The sequence below is a fragment of the Anopheles gambiae genome, chromosome 3 (assembly GCF_943734735.2).
Source record: "Anopheles gambiae chromosome 3, idAnoGambNW_F1_1, whole genome shotgun sequence".
In the NCBI taxonomy this organism is placed as follows: Eukaryota; Metazoa; Arthropoda; class Insecta; order Diptera; family Culicidae; genus Anopheles; species Anopheles gambiae.
The window spans coordinates 61,920,910-61,940,268 of record NC_064602.1 but is presented as its reverse complement, the minus strand read 5'-3'; the positions used below and the strand labels follow the sequence as shown (position 1 = coordinate 61,940,268).

The following is a 19,359-nucleotide window of genomic DNA, read 5'->3' as shown; positions in this document are numbered from 1 at the left end:
ATCTTGTCTCAATTCGTTTCCTATATCCAATGTGTTCGCTTCCTTACTAATATCAATAGCACATAACTCTGAAAAAGTCCTCAAAATACTCTCAGCCTCCGTACCACTATCGTTGGTCTGATTATGTTCATCAACACTATCGTATCTTTTCTGGTCTGATTGGAAAATAGATTGCGTCCAAATGTCTGCCTCATCCTTCGAATTAGTTTTAAAAATCCCCAATGAATTAAGGCGCGCTTTCACGTGTGTTGCAAGAGTAGATTTATTTTCTTTTAGTAAGTTCATCAGATTGTCTTGAGAATAACGATAACAAAGGTAATGTAAATGGATGTTCATCTTTTTTAATAAGTCCCTTCCTGCAATCAAGGGCCATGCTGTTTGTTGTTTTGGCAGTATCATAAAGGAATGGGAAACGTTGATATTTCGAAATTTTATTCTAATGTTCACATGGCCCAAAGATGTAAGCTGCTGGTTGCCTAATCCACAGAATTCCGAAAATTGAGGAGTATGTTTGATGTTTGGCACAAGTTGTTCACTGATGAAACTTTTAGGGCTGCCAGAATCAAACAAACAAAACACACGTGATTGCGTTGCGCTTAATTCATTATCATTCAGCAATGCGACACTTACCTCCTGAATTGGATCGATCCTAGCTCCTGAACCAGTCACTTGATTTCCATTATCATCTCCGTAATTGTTTTCTGCTGCAGCAGCCATCGACAGGTTCAGATGTGAGTAATCATTGCCACCGGATTGAGGCAATCGTGATGCCGGACACTGATGTTGGAAACTCTGCTGATCGCACGGTGCAAATATAGCGGCAGGCATCCTCTGGGCAACGTTCGGGCAGTCTTGTTTCTTGTGATCAGGGCTTCCACACAAGAAACATAGTTGGGCAGACTGACGTGGTTTTCGGCACTGGTTGGAAAAATGGCCGAAACTCGAACAATTGTAGCATCGCACCATTTCTTCTCGCCCCCCCCCGCGGTGTTGGTTTTCAGCATCAATGTAAAACGGCTTGAAGGTTGTGGACGAGTGGGGGATGACGGTGGTTCACGCATTTGGTAATGCATCTCGCATCGGTTTACATGATCAATCAGATCATACACATCACGATATTCTTTCGCCACTAAGTTGTCATACATGGGATCGCGCGATAGTCCTCGGATGATGTATGTTATAATCGCTGCGTTACTCACGTTCCCAGTTGTTCCAAGGGCATGTACACGAAAGATGTAGGCGGCGTAGGACTCATCATTCCTTTTGAATGTATGCAACAGCTTCTTGTGAATAGCAGCTTCATTATGCGTGTCTGGGAAAGCTTTTCCCATTCCTTCGGCAAATTCTTTAAACGATGTTACAGAATGCCGGAAACCACTGTACCACTCCTTTGCAGCGCCAGTTAGCTGACTGCTAGCGTACATCAATGTCATTTGGTCGGTCCAACCATAAACTTCAGCACTGTGTTTTACCGTTTTTATCCACTGCAAGAAACTGGCACCCTCTCCAAACATCGGAATAATCTGCTTAACCTCTTCCGGATGAAGCAATCTAGCTGTATTGGAGTATTCACGACTTTGGCTCTCAAGCGCTGCTAATTTGTTCCGCAGTTCAAGTATCTCACATTTTTGCTTTAGGAGCACAATTTCTGCTGCAGCTTCGTCGTTTTCTTTGATCACATCAGTTTTCATGATCTGGGTGACGCTCTCTTCTTTACTTTCGGCAATGGCTGCGTTGCACATGGTGTCGTTGGAATCGCCATTTTGTTGCGAGCTAGGGTACGCTTCCTTATAGAGAGCACGGATCTGCATCAGTGTTGCCGTACATGGCACGGTTATTTCGGCCGACTGGAGTGCGCACAGCATCTCATCCTTAGTCACTCTCTGGTCATCTACGGACATTTTGGGCTCACTATCCCACTTCTGAGATGTAAAATCGATTAAATTGTAGTCGCTTCGATTTGGCGTCCTGATTCGTTCGCTTTTTATTCTGTTGTAATGGCAGCTGTCAAAAATAACTTAATGCTAATATACACGTACCGTGACATCAAGTAGCGTTTACACGTATATACATTTTCCAAACTTTTACAATATATATATATATATATATATATATATATATATATATATATATATATATATATATATATATATATATATATATATATATATATATATATATATATAGCATGATAATAAGTTTTGTTGTTGTTGTTGTTGTTGTTATTTTATTTTTTTATTTTTTTTTAAATTTATTTATTTTATTTAATTTTTTTTTATTTATTTATTTATTTATTTATTTATTTATTTATGTTTTTTTTTTGGTACCGTTCTGCAGCGGGGTCTCCTATTACCACCTGATTAATGTCCTCGGTCTGCTTCTTCACCACATTTGGAAATCGATTTGATCCCAATCTGGTTCTGCAACAAATTGCCAGATGTCCTATGGCACCGCACCGGAAGCATTTTGATCTGGATGCTCCACACTTCCCCCAGCCATGTATTTTGTCACACTTTGAGCATTTCGTTGCTCCCTTATTATACGTGTTCCGAAAACCGTTTGGATGCATTCCCGATAGTCTCTTGTTTTGTTGTTGTTCGTACGGCTCATATCGTTCCCTTTTCGTTCTCCACGAAGTCACTGCCGCTACATAATTATCGCTATCTGTAAATTCTTTTGTCGTGCTTTTGGCAAGCTTTTGTTCTATCTCTCTCTTTTCCATTCTTACGAAATCAAGGTGTTTACCATGCTTTACTAATTTGTCCAATTCATTCCCAAATAAATCTGCCATTTCAAACAATTTTTCGGCAATCTGGGGAACCGAACGTCGCAACACAGCTTGCACTAACTCTTCAGTTTTCTGTTCTTCTGGCAGACCACAGAATTTCACTTGAGCTTCTAATCTTAACACCCAATCACCAAATGTTTCATCAGCTTCCATTTTCATTTCTCTCAGCTTCATCCTTTCTTTTCCCTCATCACATATGCCGTTGAAAAAATCGTCTACCCCTTTCACTGTTTCTGTATACACGTCCCCTTCACCACTTTTCACTCGTCTTTCCTGCATTTCTATAATGTTTAGCAGATAGCTTCCAGCAAATACTTTCAAAGCTATCAACTTCATTTCCGAATTCACTTTTCCTTTACACATCACTATTCTCTCATATTGTCCTTTAAAACGCGCCCACTCTGCTTTCCGCTCGTGGATAGGAAGCTCTTCCGAAAATGGTTTAAGCGGCCAAGAACCGGCCAAAAAATCCCCCTTGTAATCTTTTTGCTTGCTCTCACTACGCACTTCCAGGGCACACTCCAAATTGTTCTCAACTGTCCAACCTGCCATCTTTCTAAACCACTTCCGTGCTTGTTCTGTGACGATGCTGTCCGCTTGCTACACCAAAAGCGACTGATCCTGATAGCTCAGGTTGCCACCAGCCCACCCGTTGCAATGCTATGTGTGCGATCGTCACTTATACAATCACACTTGTTTACCATGGCATTGAATTCCATGGAATTGTTTTTGCCAAATCTTGGACGGCACGCCATCACGCCGGACAACAGCCGGGTTCGGTTGAATCCATCTAAGCAAACCAGTGACCGACCATCCATTGTATTCCATAGAATTGTTATTGTTGAATATCGGGCAGCTGTACCAGACCGGTCAGCCGGGTTCTGCTGGCTGAAATAAATAAGAAAAAGAAGAAGAAGAAGAACGCGAAACAAAAAAAAAACGATATACCGCTTTATGTTTTTTTTTTCAGCCGAGCTGAACTCGGCTACCACCCGCGTATACATTTCCTTCGAGGGGCCATGAGCTAAACTCGGCTACCACTCTGGCTTACACTTTCTTCGAGGGGCCATGAGCTAAACTCGGCTACCACCCCCGTATACATTTTCTTCGAGGGGCCATGAGCTAAACTCGGCTACCACTCTGGCTTACACTTTCTTGGAGGGGCCATGAGCTAAACTCGGCTACCACTCTGGCTTACACATTCTTCGAGGGGCCATGAGCTGAACTCGGCTACCACTCGCGTATACATTTTCTTCGAGGGGCCATGAGCTAAACTCGGCTACCACTCTGGCTTACACATTCTTCGAGGGGCCATGAGCTGAACTTGGCTACCACTCGGGCTTACACCTTTTTGGAGGGGCCATGAGATGCACCAGGCTACCACTCGGTTTATCCTTTATATCGCCTGTTTTTATCCTTCCTCTCCTTTTTTTTTTATCCCTCCTTATTTTCTTCAACCTAGGAGCGCTTTTATTCATCATGGCAGGATCGCCAATGTGATATTCCATCGAAAACACCGGAACTACAGTAACACACGTCTGCTCTTTATTCCGTCCAACCTCCTACTGCCCGCACACCCACACTGCTACTCTCACATACCACACAAGCTTCGATGTTAATTCTTTTATTCCTAAGACGCAACTGTACAAGTTCACAATTTTTCGTTCGCTTATATACTACCGTACACCAGTACTGTCAAACCCAAACAACAAAACGTTGCTTATTCTTAACAATAACACGGATGAAATTTACCATCGTCTTCTGCTCGTTGCATTAAAATGCCTGCTATCGCTGTTTTACTAGCATCTGTATGTGTAGTATCGTGATAAAACACGTCTTGACTCCTCGTAGTTCCACATGCGATTGCCCTTTATTGTTAATCCATCTTTCATCTGTCAAGCAACATAACAAGGTTTATATATACAACGTATCTATAAGGTTGCTATACTACATTCACTTTCCTTTTTTTATAGATAATGTATTGCTTACTAACTAATGGATTTCTAACTGCTAATATAGTCGTTTAAGTAATTTGGTTTTTGAATAGTTCTTTTAGATCTTGTGGTCTCATTACTTGGCTTATAGCTAAGACTTCTATCAGTTAATTTGCTTGTGGTATCTTTGCAAGTAACATTCTTTTCTTTGTTATTTGGATCTACCATTCCGTTGTCTACTGATTCTGGTGCAAGGGGGTTACCTTCTTCTGTAGAAACTTTAAGCAAATGAGATACGTGCCTCCGGTATTTCAAACCGGATTCTTTTGATGCTATTAATACATCTCCTCCTTTCCTTTCAACCACCTTAAAAACTTTTGTCCCAAAGTTAGATGATAGTTTGTTGGTTTTACGCACTCGTTTGACCAGAACTTCGTCACCCGGGCATATTGAGCTAACTTTTGCGTTTCTTCGTTTATCTGAATACATTTTACCTTTGTGTTTAGCTTCCTTATCTCTGTCTGCCACTTCTTCATGTTCAACTATTGGATTAAATATAGATGGTAATTTATCTCTTATGTTATAATTAAAAAGCATCTCCGACGGTGTTTTCTTAGTGACTGAATGAGGAGAAGATCGATACATTAATAGGTATTTGTTAAGCTCTTCGATCCAATTTGCATTCATTGATTGACTGATGACAAGTCGTTTAAGAAGGGATCGGTTTTGTCTTTCGACTTCACCATTTTGTTGCGGCCAGTATGGGGTGGTACTGATCAATTTAATGTTATTGGTGGTGCAAAACTGTAGGAACTCTTCGCTTGAGAACTGCGGCCCATTATCTGCAGTAATAGATAGAGGTAGTCCGAATCGTGCAAAAATTGAATTTAACCGTCCTATAGTCTGTATAGAATCCGTCTTTTTCATAATTTCTACTTCTATGTAGCGACTGAAATAATCGACTACTACTAACAACGAATGGCCTGATGGGAGAGGTCCTAGAAAATCAATGGCCACGTGTTGCCATGGTGCTGATGGCAATTCTCTTCGCTTCATTGGTTCTGGAGCGGGCGCTGCAGAGACCAGCATACATCCCCGGCAATTCCTGACGTATTGTTCTACTTGTAAGTCAAGTTTTGGCCACCATACTTTGGCCCTTAATCGCTGTTTCATAATGCTCATACCTGGGTGACCTTCATGGGCTAGATGTAAGGTCCTTTCTCTTAATGAAGCAGGCATAACTATTCTGTTTCCTCGCAACAGTATATTGTTAGCAAAGCATAGTTCAGTAGAAAATATTTTGAATGTCGAAGTATCTTCGGTCCATTCATTCTTTTCGATTCCCTGACGAACCGCTTGAATAGTTTTATCGGCTTTTGAAGCTTTTTCTATCTCTGTAAGCTTTAGCGCTACTGGTGATGCATTGGAAATAATCCATGCCACATACTGTTCAGAAAACTCATCAAATGGTTTACCTTCTACGGTCTCTGTGATCGCGAGGCGTGAAAGTGGATCAGCAATATTGGATTTCCCTGGTCTATAAATAACAGATGCTTTGTAAGATTGCAGCCGTATTACCCATCTCTCGATCCTGGCACATGGTTTCGATTTTGTACTAAATATTTTTTCTAATGGTTTATGATCTGTTATAAGTTCAAATTGACGACCATATAGATAAAAATGGAAGCGTTCTACTGCCCAAACAAGCGCTAGGGCCTCTTTTTCAATTTGTGCATAGCGTTTTTCTGTATTAGATAGACTTTTGCTTGCGTATGCAATTACTCTCGGATTTCCTTCTGAATTTATCTGTATTAATACCGCTCCTAACCCAACAGGACTTGCGTCAGCAATTAACTGTGTTCTATCTCCAATATCAAAAAAACCTAGTGTTGATGGGCTTATCATAAACGATTTGAGTTTCTCGAACGCTGAATGATGCTCTGATTTCCATACAAATTTTTCCTTTTCAACTGTTAGCTGTCGTAATGGATGTGTAATGGTTGCCATATCAGGGATAAATTTTCCTACATAATTTACTAAACCTAAAAAACTTCGAACTTCTTCTGCTGATTTTGGTGCCCTGAAGTTTCGTATCGCATTTAGTTTATCTTTGTCTGGTTTTACTCCTTCTGCAGATATAACATGCCCTAAAATTCTCATTTCTGATACCCCGTAAACGCATTTATCTGCATTTAGCACCACGTTCCACTCTTTGAGCCTTTGGAGAACCTTTGTCAGTCTTTTGTCATGTTCATCTCTATGCGATCCGTATACAATAATGTCATCGATGTAATTCAAGCATCCTTCACAGCCTGTAAGAATTTGTTCCATAGTTTTCTGGAACAGCTCTGGTGCACAGTTTATCCCAAACATAAGTCTGGTGTAACGGAACAACCCTCTACGTGTGATGAACGTAGTAATCCCCCGAGATTGTTTTGAAATTTCTACCTAAAATGAAACTCATTAGGATTAGTTTCTGATATAATATATTTCGATTGAGTTATAAGCAACGTAATTCAAATAGATTAGGTTAACAAAAGAATTTAAATCGCAATCAATCCTTAATCAACCTTCGTTTGCACTAACCTGGTGGAAAGCATTTTTAATGTCCAGACGGGAAAATACCTTTGCCTTAGCCATATGTGGTAAGAAGTCCTCAAAAGTAGGTAGTGGATGATTTTCTCTCTCAACCGCCTCGTTAGCGCGCCGCATATCTACACATATGCGAACATCGTTGTTTCCTTTAGGGACAACTACTACAGGTGATACCCACTTAGATGGCTCATTTACTTGCTCGATAACTCCCTGAATCAGTAGTTCATCCAGTTTTTTATCGACTAGTTTTTCCAGGGCAACCGGTATTCGACGGTATGGCTGAGCGACAGCTACTGAACCTGATTTTATTGGTATATCTACCACAACATTCTTCAAGGTCGACAGTTTATGGTTTTCGTTGTCAACCGTATTTACAGGAACGGTAATTTTCAACGCTCCCATGAGAGTAGCCGTATCACGCCCAATTAAAGTTTTGCCATCACCCTTCACAACATAGAAATCGGCAGTAGTTTCTGCTGAGCCTAAAGTAACTGTAGCAGTAAACACACCTACGAGCGGCAGTACCTGTCCGCCATATGCCTTGAGTGTAATTGTGGCATCACGGTGTTGATTTGATACAACATGTTGGGACTTTAGTTGCTCCCAGACAATTTGGCTGATTAAGTTGTATTTTGATCCCGAATCGATCATAGCGTTTATAGGGATACCACCTATTTTACAACACATTTCGCTGCTGTTATCATATGGCGTGAGATGGAAGACGTATTCCGTGGTAATTATTTCCACTCATCGCAGTCATAAGGTTTGCAAATACCTTTTGCTGTCCTTTATTCTTTTTGAACTTTGGACAATCTCGCCGAAAGTGTCCAGGTTTGCGACAATGATAACATATCACTTTGTCTTTTGGTGATTGAACGCTAAACGCAGTTTCATCCGTTCCAACACTGGCACCACTCTCAGACCTTCTACGACATTCCTCACGCAATTTGTTCATTGCGAATTCCGAAGTCAACTCGGCTTCAGGGCGATTTTTCAGGGACACTATCAGGCTATCATACGATTGCGGTAAACTCGACAATATTAGCGCCATAAACACACGATCCTTGAGTCCCTCATCTACTGCTTGTAGACGTGCATGCAGTTTTACCATTTCATTGAGATGAGCCGGTAAATTTCCATCCTCTGGAAGTTTAAGGGAACATAATTTCCTTAGCACGCATAGCACTGATGGTAGCCCGCTACTCTTATGAACAGAGCAGAGTGAGTCCCACATTTCTTTCGCGGTTTGCTTATTCATAATATGAACCAGTTGGTTATCGTCCACCGTTGCACTAATCACTCCACGTGTCTTTGCATCACCAGTTTTCCAGTCATTAGTCGGAATTTCCGGCTTAGCATCTATCACATACTTGGATAAATCTTGCCGCAATAATTCCATCTCTACACGGAATTTCCAAATTTCAAAATTATCCTCTCCCAAACGAGGGAGTACCACTTGCAAAGACGTCATGATTACACCGGAGTTTTTAATACAACAGAACAATTACTGGCACAAACCCTGGGCCCATAACCTGTTAAAACAACGACGAAAAGCAAACCATCAACCGAGAAATGAACGCGACGAACTTTGATCAAAAAGAACAACGACCAAGCTGTGATATTCCATCGAAAACACCGGAACTACAGTAACACACGTCTGCTCTTTATTCCGTCCAACCTCCTACTGCCCGCACACCCACACTGCTACTCTCACATACCACATCCTCCCCTTGAGGAATAAGGCTACAAATTCTTTAATATTCGATTAATCGTTTTGGTTTTTTAATCAGCCTAGCCTGTCGTTCTTTCACTAGCCCTGCTACTTCCTCCGAACTACTACTACCACTTGTCAACCCTTCTTCCGCTTTTCGCATGAAAAATTTTTTTATGTGCTTTACATTACGATCGTAAATTTTTCCTGATTTTTTTTCCTTCACCGTTACCCTGCCAGCACCACAAATTTTAAGTACCTCATGCAATTCTTTTTTGTACGATGAGTCTGTCTTATCTGCTTTTTGATTTCTAACTAAAACCGTATCCCCAGGTTTAATGCTAAGAGGCCTAGCTCCACGCCTTGTATCCTCTCTTTGATTGCGCTGAAATTTCGCCATTTTATCCCTGTCTCGTAATTCATCATCGTTCGCTTGTCTAGTATCCGTTTTTGGGTTTGGTAACCTATGCCTAATAGCTCTACCAAACATTAGTTCGGCTGGTGCTATTTTAGTTACATGGTGCGGCCATGAGTTATAATCCGCTACATATTCCGCAAGGGCCTGTTTCCAGCATTTTTTTTCTAACCGTGCAATGGCTGCAATCTTATTTATACCTTGCATTCCACGCTCAACTAACCCATTTTCGGTAGGATTTAGAGGCGTGCTATTTATGAGTTTTATCCCCCATACATCTGCTAACCATCTTTTGAAATCTACCGCATTAAACGGGGGTCCATTATCTGCTTTTAATTTCTTAGGTACATAGTATGTTAAAAATATCCTGTTCAATGCTTTTTGTATACTATTCGCATCCGTTCGCTCTAGAGGGACGGCTATCAGAAATCGCGAGTAATTATCTGTAAGCACCAATGTTTTAACATTATCTGTGGTAGATGAAATATCCATTGACACATAATCCCATGGATTCTCCGGTAGCTCCGTTAATTCTATAGGTACCGCCGTATTTGTCGTTTTCACTAGCTGACATTCTGGGCAGCTTCTAACAAAAGCTTCAATCTCTTTGTCCATACCGGGCCACCAAAGTCCCGTTCTCAGAACATTTTTCATCGTGGACATGCCAGGGTGGCTTCTATGAGCTAATGTTAACGCTCGGTTCCTAAGTATATGCGGGAGGACCATCTTTTCTTGTTTAAATAGGAAACCGTTTTCCACATACAGCTCCCTCTGAAACGCTTTATACCTTGCAATTTCTTGTGGCCATTCATTCTCTTTATCTAACCAAGCAATAACCTTGTTTAATATAACATCTTTTTCTAATTCCTTTCCTACTTCTTCCGTGGTTAACGCCAATAGTGTTTCATTAACCTGGTTTACGCACGCAGTAACCAAACATAGTTCGTGAGGCTCCTTAGCAACCCCAAATTGGTAATCCTCTTTAGATCTGCACAGCCTAGACGCAGTATCGGCTATGTTCTCGTTTCCCGGAACGTGTTCGAAATCAAAATCATAATGGTCCAGTCTGATGAACCATCCTTCTGCCCTGGACATAATCCTCTTTCCTATATCTTTTTGTTTAGCCGGTTTAATCATAAATTTCAACGCTTCACTATCTGATCGCAACAAAAATTTCCTTCTTAATAGATAGTAAGCAAATCGTTCCATAGCCCAAACTATGGCCAAAGCCTCCCTATGCAGTTGCGGATAGCGGCTTTCCGTCTCCGTCAATCCTTTGGATGCACATGCGATAATACGCATTTCGGACGTGCTCAATTTTTCTTGGGCTAAAATTGCTCCCAAGCCCCAAGGTGATGCATCAGTATATAGTATGATCCTATCCTTTTCATTGAAATAACCCCTTTTGATAAGGTCTTCCATAGCAACCTTTTTCAATTCTTCAAACGTATTTTGATGCATCTCTTCCCATTTAAATTTATCTCTTTTTATCAAATCCCTCAACGGCTTAGTTTTATGTGAAAAGTCTCTGATAAATGGGCCAATAAAAGTCAACATTCCTAAAAAACTTCTAAGTTCACCTGCGTCCTTAGGTCTGTCAAAATTTTGAATGGTTGTCATTTTTTCCCTCATCGGTAATATTCCTTCTCCATCTAGTGTTAATCCTAAGAAATTCACTTTTTCCTGACCATAACACGATTTTTCTTCGTTAATGGTAAGTCCATTTTTTTCAATAACTTCCCTAACCATATTTTCTATTTCCTTTAGTTCTTTCAACGATTTACCGTACATCAAAATATCATCTAGGTATATAAGAACATTTTTGCAATTTCTGAAAACTTTCTCCATCTCTTTTTGAAAAATCTCCGGTGCACAAGATAGCCCGAAAGGTAATCTCTTGAACCGCATTAATCCATTCATCGTCATAAACGCAGTCAAATGGCGCACCTCACTATGTAATTCTATGTGAAAGTATGCGTCTTTCAAATCTATCTTAGAAAACAAAATCTTTCCATCGTTGTTGGGGATATCAGTCCAAATTCTTTCTAATGATGGCATGGGGTACGGATCTCGTATGATAGCCTTATTCGCTTCTCTATAATCAATAACAATTCTAAAGTCCTTATTTCCTTTCGGCACTAGCACCATAGGTGACACAAAAGATATTTCCGCATCCTCGCTGTCTACATACTCAATGATACCGTTAAGCTCCATTTCCTCTAGTCTCTCATTCACGGCTCTCTCAAATGCTTTAGGTATATTATAACGTATTATTTGTTTGGGTGTGACTGTTTTGTCTATTCTAAATTTCACCGCACCAATATTCAATTTAGGAAATGTATCCTTTACTGTCGTCTCTTGTGTTTTGTTACGCAACATATAATGCTTTCCAGGTCCTATGCATACTAAACCTAAGCTGACTGCTGTGTTAAAACTTAACAGGGATATTTCAGCTCCCTTTACCACAAAAATTTTTGCCATAGTTCTATTAGTTCCACCTGCACATATTATTGCTTTAAATGAGCATTCTACGTCCAAAACTGCACTATTCGCATAACTCCGCAGCGTTGTTTCAGGGTGTGGCTGCCATTCACGCACACTCGACTGGGCGTGTGTCCTTATTTGCCACCAACTCTCAGCAGTAACAGTGTTCACCGATGCCCCAGTATCTAGTAAGAAAATGATAGGCACATTTCCGATCATGCAGTTAATGCGCCTTGGATCGTCGGTTACTGCATGCCTTCCTCGTTCGCCGGAAAACTGTTAAAGTAAATTAAAATAAAACGAAATAAATAAGATAAGTGAATCAAAAATACACTTTTGCCCACACACTCATGAACTTTTGACGGCGAGCAATTTCAGCTTGCTATATATATATATATATATATATATATATATATATATATATATATATATATATATATATATATATATATATATATATATATATATATATATATATATATATATATATATATATATATATATATATATATATATATATATATATATATATATATATATATATATATATATATATATATATATATAACATGATAATAAGTTTTGTTGTTGTTGTTGTTGTTGTTATTTTATTTTTTTATTTTTTTTTAAATTTATTTATTTTATTTAATTTTTTTTTTATTTATTTATTTATTTATTTATTTTTTTATTTATGTTTTTTTTTTGGTACCGTTCTGCAGCGGGGTCTCCTATTACCACCTGATTAATGTCCTCGGTCTGCTTCTTCACCACATTTGGAAATCGATTTGATCCCAATCTGGTTCTGCAACAAATTGCCAGATGTCCTATGGCACCGCACCGGAAGCATTTTGATCTGGATGCTCCACACTTCCCCCAGCCATGTATTTTGTCACACTTTGAGCATTTCGTTGCTCCCTTATTATACGTGTTCCGAAAACCGTTTGGATGCATTCCCGATAGTCTCTTGTTTTGATGTTGTTCGTACGGCTCATATCGTTCCCTTTTCGTTCTCCACGAAGTCACTGCCGCTACATAATTATCGCTATCTGTAAATTCTTTTGTCGTGCTTTTGGCAAGCTTTTGTTCTATCTCTCTCTTTTCCATTCTTACGAAATCAAGGTGTTTACCATGCTTTACTAATTTGTCCAATTCATTCCCAAATAAATCTGCCATTTCAAACAATTTTTCGGCAATCTGGGGAACCGAACGTCGCAACACAGCTTGCACTAACTCTTCAGTTTTCTGTTCTTCTGGCAGACCACAGAATTTCACTTGAGCTTCTAATCTTAACACCCAATCACCAAATGTTTCATCAGCTTCCATTTTCATTTCTCTCAGCTTCATCCTTTCTTTTCCCTCATCACATATGCCGTTGAAAAAATCGTCTACCCCTTTCACTGTTTCTGTATACACGTCCCCTTCACCACTTTTCACTCGTCTTTCCTGCATTTCTATAATGTTTAGCAGATAGCTTCCAGCAAATACTTTCAAAGCTATCAACTTCATTTCCGAATTCACTTTTCCTTTACACATCACTATTCTCTCATATTGTCCTTTAAAACGCGCCCACTCTGCTTTCCGCTCGTGGATAGGAAGCTCTTCCGAAAATGGTTTAAGCGGCCAAGAACCGGCCAAAAAATCCCCCTTGTAATCTTTTTGCTTGCTCTCACTACGCACTTCCAGGGCACACTCCAAATTGTTCTCAACTGTCCAACCTGCCATCTTTCTAAACCACTTCCGTGCTTGTTCTGTGACGATGCTGTCCGCTTGCTACACCAAAAGCGACTGATCCTGATAGCTCAGGTTGCCACCAGCCCACCCGTTGCAATGCTATGTGTGCGATCGTCACTTATACAATCACACTTGTTTACCATGGCATTGAATTCCATGGAATTGTTTTTGCCAAATCTTGGACGGCACGCCATCACGCCGGACAACAGCCGGGTTCGGTTGAATCCATCTAAGCAAACCAGTGACCGACCATCCATTGTATTCCATAGAATTGTTATTGTTGAATATCGGGCAGCTGTACCAGACCGGTCAGCCGGGTTCTGCTGGCTGAAATAAATAAGAAAAAGAAGAAGAAGAAGAACGCGAAACAAAAAAAAAACGATATACCGCTTTATGTTTTTTTTTTCAGCCGAGCTGAACTCGGCTACCACCCGCGTATACATTTCCTTCGAGGGGCCATGAGCTAAACTCGGCTACCACTCTGGCTTACACTTTCTTCGAGGGGCCATGAGCTAAACTCGGCTACCACCCCCGTATACATTTTCTTCGAGGGGCCATGAGCTAAACTCGGCTACCACTCTGGCTTACACTTTCTTGGAGGGGCCATGAGCTAAACTCGGCTACCACTCTGGCTTACACATTCTTCGAGGGGCCATGAGCTGAACTCGGCTACCACTCGCGTATACATTTTCTTCGAGGGGCCATGAGCTAAACTCGGCTACCACTCTGGCTTACACATTCTTCGAGGGGCCATGAGCTGAACTTGGCTACCACTCGGGCTTACACCTTTTTGGAGGGGCCATGAGATGCACCAGGCTACCACTCGGTTTATCCTTTATATCGCCTGTTTTTATCCTTCCTCTCCTTTTTTTTTTATCCCTCCTTATTTTCTTCAACCTAGGAGCGCTTTTATTCATCATGGCAGGATCGCCAATGTGATATTCCATCGAAAACACCGGAACTACAGTAACACACGTCTGCTCTTTATTCCGTCCAACCTCCTACTGCCCGCACACCCACACTGCTACTCTCACATACCACACAAGCTTCGATGTTAATTCTTTTATTCCTAAGACGCAACTGTACAAGTTCACAATTTTTCGTTCGCTTATATACTACCGTACACCAGTACTGTCAAACCCAAACAACAAAACGTTGCTTATTCTTAACAATAACACGGATGAAATTTACCATCGTCTTCTGCTCGTTGCATTAAAATGCCTGCTATCGCTGTTTTACTAGCATCTGTATGTGTAGTATCGTGATAAAACACGTCTTGACTCCTCGTAGTTCCACATGCGATTGCCCTTTATTGTTAATCCATCTTTCATCTGTCAAGCAACATAACAAGGTTTATATATACAACGTATCTATAAGGTTGCTATACTACATTCACTTTCCTTTTTTTATAGATAATGTATTGCTTACTAACTAATGGATTTCTAACTGCTAATATAGTCGTTTAAGTAATTTGGTTTTTGAATAGTTCTTTTAGATCTTGTGGTCTCATTACTTGGCTTATAGCTAAGACTTCTATCAGTTAATTTGCTTGTGGTATCTTTGCAAGTAACATTCTTTTCTTTGTTATTTGGATCTACCATTCCGTTGTCTACTGATTCTGGTGCAAGGGGGTTACCTTCTTCTGTAGAAACTTTAAGCAAATGAGATACGTGCCTCCGGTATTTCAAACCGGATTCTTTTGATGCTATTAATACATCTCCTCCTTTCCTTTCAACCACCTTAAAAACTTTTGTCCCAAAGTTAGATGATAGTTTGTTGGTTTTACGCACTCGTTTGACCAGAACTTCGTCACCCGGGCATATTGAGCTAACTTTTGCGTTTCTTCGTTTATCTGAATACATTTTACCTTTGTGTTTAGCTTCCTTATCTCTGTCTGCCACTTCTTCATGTTCAACTATTGGATTAAATATAGATGGTAATTTATCTCTTATGTTATAATTAAAAAGCATCTCCGACGGTGTTTTCTTAGTGACTGAATGAGGAGAAGATCGATACATTAATAGGTATTTGTTAAGCTCTTCGATCCAATTTGCATTCATTGATTGACTGATGACAAGTCGTTTAAGAAGGGATCGGTTTTGTCTTTCGACTTCACCATTTTGTTGCGGCCAGTATGGGGTGGTACTGATCAATTTAATGTTATTGGTGGTGCAAAACTGTAGGAACTCTTCGCTTGAGAACTGCGGCCCATTATCTGCAGTAATAGATAGAGGTAGTCCGAATCGTGCAAAAATTGAATTTAACCGTCCTATAGTCTGTATAGAATCCGTCTTTTTCATAATTTCTACTTCTATGTAGCGACTGAAATAATCGACTACTACTAACAACGAATGGCCTGATGGGAGAGGTCCTAGAAAATCAATGGCCACGTGTTGCCATGGTGCTGATGGCAATTCTCTTCGCTTCATTGGTTCTGGAGCGGGCGCTGCAGAGACCAGCATACATCCCCGGCAATTCCTGACGTATTGTTCTACTTGTAAGTCAAGTTTTGGCCACCATACTTTGGCCCTTAATCGCTGTTTCATAATGCTCATACCTGGGTGACCTTCATGGGCTAGATGTAAGGTCCTTTCTCTTAATGAAGCAGGCATAACTATTCTGTTTCCTCGCAACAGTATATTGTTAGCAAAGCATAGTTCAGTAGAAAATATTTTGAATGTCGAAGTATCTTCGGTCCATTCATTCTTTTCGATTCCCTGACGAACCGCTTGAATAGTTTTATCGGCTTTTGAAGCTTTTTCTATCTCTGTAAGCTTTAGCGCTACTGGTGATGCATTGGAAATAATCCATGCCACATACTGTTCAGAAAACTCATCAAATGGTTTACCTTCTACGGTCTCTGTGATCGCGAGGCGTGAAAGTGGATCAGCAATATTGGATTTCCCTGGTCTATAAATAACAGATGCTTTGTAAGATTGCAGCCGTATTACCCATCTCTCGATCCTGGCACATGGTTTCGATTTTGTACTAAATATTTTTTCTAATGGTTTATGATCTGTTATAAGTTCAAATTGACGACCATATAGATAAAAATGGAAGCGTTCTACTGCCCAAACAAGCGCTAGGGCCTCTTTTTCAATTTGTGCATAGCGTTTTTCTGTATTAGATAGACTTTTGCTTGCGTATGCAATTACTCTCGGATTTCCTTCTGAATTTATCTGTATTAATACCGCTCCTAACCCAACAGGACTTGCGTCAGCAATTAACTGTGTTCTATCTCCAATATCAAAAAAACCTAGTGTTGATGGGCTTATCATAAACGATTTGAGTTTCTCGAACGCTGAATGATGCTCTGATTTCCATACAAATTTTTCCTTTTCAACTGTTAGCTGTCGTAATGGATGTGTAATGGTTGCCATATCAGGGATAAATTTTCCTACATAATTTACTAAACCTAAAAAACTTCGAACTTCTTCTGCTGATTTTGGTGCCCTGAAGTTTCGTATCGCATTTAGTTTATCTTTGTCTGGTTTTACTCCTTCTGCAGATATAACATGCCCTAAAATTCTCATTTCTGATACCCCGTAAACGCATTTATCTGCATTTAGCACCACGTTCCACTCTTTGAGCCTTTGGAGAACCTTTGTCAGTCTTTTGTCATGTTCATCTCTATGCGATCCGTATACAATAATGTCATCGATGTAATTCAAGCATCCTTCACAGCCTGTAAGAATTTGTTCCATAGTTTTCTGGAACAGCTCTGGTGCACAGTTTATCCCAAACATAAGTCTGGTGTAACGGAACAACCCTCTACGTGTGATGAACGTAGTAATCCCCCGAGATTGTTTTGAAATTTCTACCTAAAATGAAACTCATTAGGATTAGTTTCTGATATAATATATTTCGATTGAGTTATAAGCAACGTAATTCAAATAGATTAGGTTAACAAAAGAATTTAAATCGCAATCAATCCTTAATCAACCTTCGTTTGCACTAACCTGGTGGAAAGCATTTTTAATGTCCAGACGGGAAAATACCTTTGCCTTAGCCATATGTGGTAAGAAGTCCTCAAAAGTAGGTAGTGGATGATTTTCTCTCTCAACCGCCTCGTTAGCGCGCCGCATATCTACACATATGCGAACATCGTTGTTTCCTTTAGGGACAACTACTACAGGTGATACCCACTTAGATGGCTCATTTACTTGCTCGATAACTCCCTGAATCAGTAGTTCATCCAGTTTTTTATCGACTAGTTTTTCCAGGGCAACCGGTATTCGACGGTATGGCTGAGCGACAGCTACTGAACCTGATTTTATTGGTATATCTACCACAACATTCTTCAAGGTCGACAGTTTATGGTTTTCGTTGTCAACCGTATTTACAGGAACGGTAATTTTCAACGCTCCCATGAGAGTAGCCGTATCACGCCCAATTAAAGTTTTGCCATCACCCTTCACAACATAGAAATCGGCAGTAGTTTCTGCTGAGCCTAAAGTAACTGTAGCAGTAAACACACCTACGAGCGGCAGTACCTGTCCGCCATATGCCTTGAGTGTAATTGTGGCATCACGGTGTTGATTTGATACAACATGTTGGGACTTTAGTTGCTCCCAGACAATTTGGCTGATTAAGTTGTATTTTGATCCCGAATCGATCATAGCGTTTATAGGGATACCACCTATTTTACAACACATTTCGCTGCTGTTATCATATGGCGTGAGATGGAAGACGTATTCCGTGGTAATTATTTCCACTCATCGCAGTCATAAGGTTTGCAAATACCTTTTGCTGTCCTTTATTCTTTTTGAACTTTGGACAATCTCGCCGAAAGTGTCCAGGTTTGCGACAATGATAACATATCACTTTGTCTTTTGGTGATTGAACGCTAAACGCAGTTTCATCCGTTCCAACACTGGCACCACTCTCAGACCTTCTACGACATTCCTCACGCAATTTGTTCATTGCGAATTCCGAAGTCAACTCGGCTTCAGGGCGATTTTTCAGGGACACTATCAGGCTATCATACGATTGCGGTAAACTCGACAATATTAGCGCCATAAACACACGATCCTTGAGTCCCTCATCTACTGCTTGTAGACGTGCATGCAGTTTTACCATTTCATTGAGATGAGCCGGTAAATTTCCATCCTCTGGAAGTTTAAGGGAACATAATTTCCTTAGCACGCATAGCACTGATGGTAGCCCGCTACTCTTATGAACAGAGCAGAGTGAGTCCCACATTTCTTTCGCGGTTTGCTTATTCATAATATGAACCAGTTGGTTATCGTCCACCGTTGCACTAATCACTCCACGTGTCTTTGCATCACCAGTTTTCCAGTCATTAGTCGGAATTTCCGGCTTAGCATCTATCACATACTTGGATAAATCTTGCCGCAATAATTCCATCTCTACACGGAATTTCCAAATTTCAAAATTATCCTCTCCCAAACGAGGGAGTACCACTTGCAAAGACGTCATGATTACACCGGAGTTTTTAATACAACAGAACAATTACTGGCACAAACACTGGGCCCATAACCTGTTAAAACAACGACGAAAAGCAAACCATCAACCGAGAAATGAACGCGACGAACTTTGATCAAAAAGAACAACGACCAAGCTGTGATATTCCATCGAAAACACCGGAACTACAGTAACACACGTCTGCTCTTTATTCCGTCCAACCTCCTACTGCCCGCACACCCACACTGCTACTCTCACATACCACATCCTCCCCTTG

General features: G+C 40.4%; 3 protein-coding genes across 8 annotated transcripts in view; 1 reads left to right on the top strand and 2 right to left on the bottom strand.

Moving 5' to 3' along the window:
- Positions 1-19,359, top strand: part of LOC133393612 (uncharacterized) — a 159,473-nt gene that overhangs the window by 63,805 nt on the left and 76,309 nt on the right. The gene's annotated exons all lie outside the window — the stretch shown is intronic.
- Positions 4,640-8,045, bottom strand: LOC133392879 (uncharacterized protein K02A2.6-like). Its single transcript, XM_061655240.1, has 2 exons — positions 7,309-8,045; positions 4,640-7,170 (listed from the first exon to the last, which is right to left on the bottom strand). Exons 1-2 carry the CDS (start codon positions 8,002-8,004, stop codon positions 4,792-4,794), a joined length of 3,075 nt encoding a protein of 1,024 aa, XP_061511224.1. The 5' UTR covers positions 8,005-8,045; the 3' UTR covers positions 4,640-4,791.
- On the bottom strand, positions 8,960-18,356 carry LOC133392877 (uncharacterized protein K02A2.6-like). Of its 5 annotated transcripts, none has more exons than XR_009765861.1 (3): positions 17,618-18,356; positions 12,637-17,479; positions 8,960-12,203 (listed from the first exon to the last, which is right to left on the bottom strand). XR_009765861.1 is itself a non-coding variant. In XM_061655237.1 (3 exons), the coding sequence occupies exons 2-3, from the start codon at positions 13,647-13,649 to the stop codon at positions 9,072-9,074; spliced, it is 4,116 nt and encodes a 1,371-aa protein (XP_061511221.1). In that variant the 5' UTR covers positions 13,650-17,479; positions 17,618-18,356; the 3' UTR covers positions 8,960-9,071. The 5 variants fall into 3 exon arrangements, 3 of the variants coding, with proteins under 3 accessions (XP_061511221.1, XP_061511222.1, XP_061511223.1); XM_061655237.1 differs by having other exon boundaries at positions 12,666-17,479; XR_009765862.1 differs by having other exon boundaries at positions 12,637-18,356.

Excerpts from the sequence above, each read along its gene's own strand:
- LOC133392879 (XM_061655240.1), bottom strand. The coding sequence starts at position 8,004 with ATGTGTTGTAAAATAGGTGGTATCCCTATAAACGCTATGATCGATTCG. Across the intron at positions 7,171-7,308 it reads TTAAAAATGCTTTCCACCAG|GTAGAAATTTCAAAACAATC; the intron begins GTTAGTGCAAAC and ends GTTTCATTTTAG.
- LOC133392877 (XM_061655237.1), bottom strand. The coding sequence starts at position 13,649 with ATGGCAGGTTGGACAGTTGAGAACAATTTGGAGTGTGCCCTGGAAGTG. Across the intron at positions 12,204-12,665 it reads AGACCGAGGACATTAATCAG|TTTTCCGGCGAACGAGGAAG; the intron begins GTGGTAATAGGA and ends TTACTTTAACAG.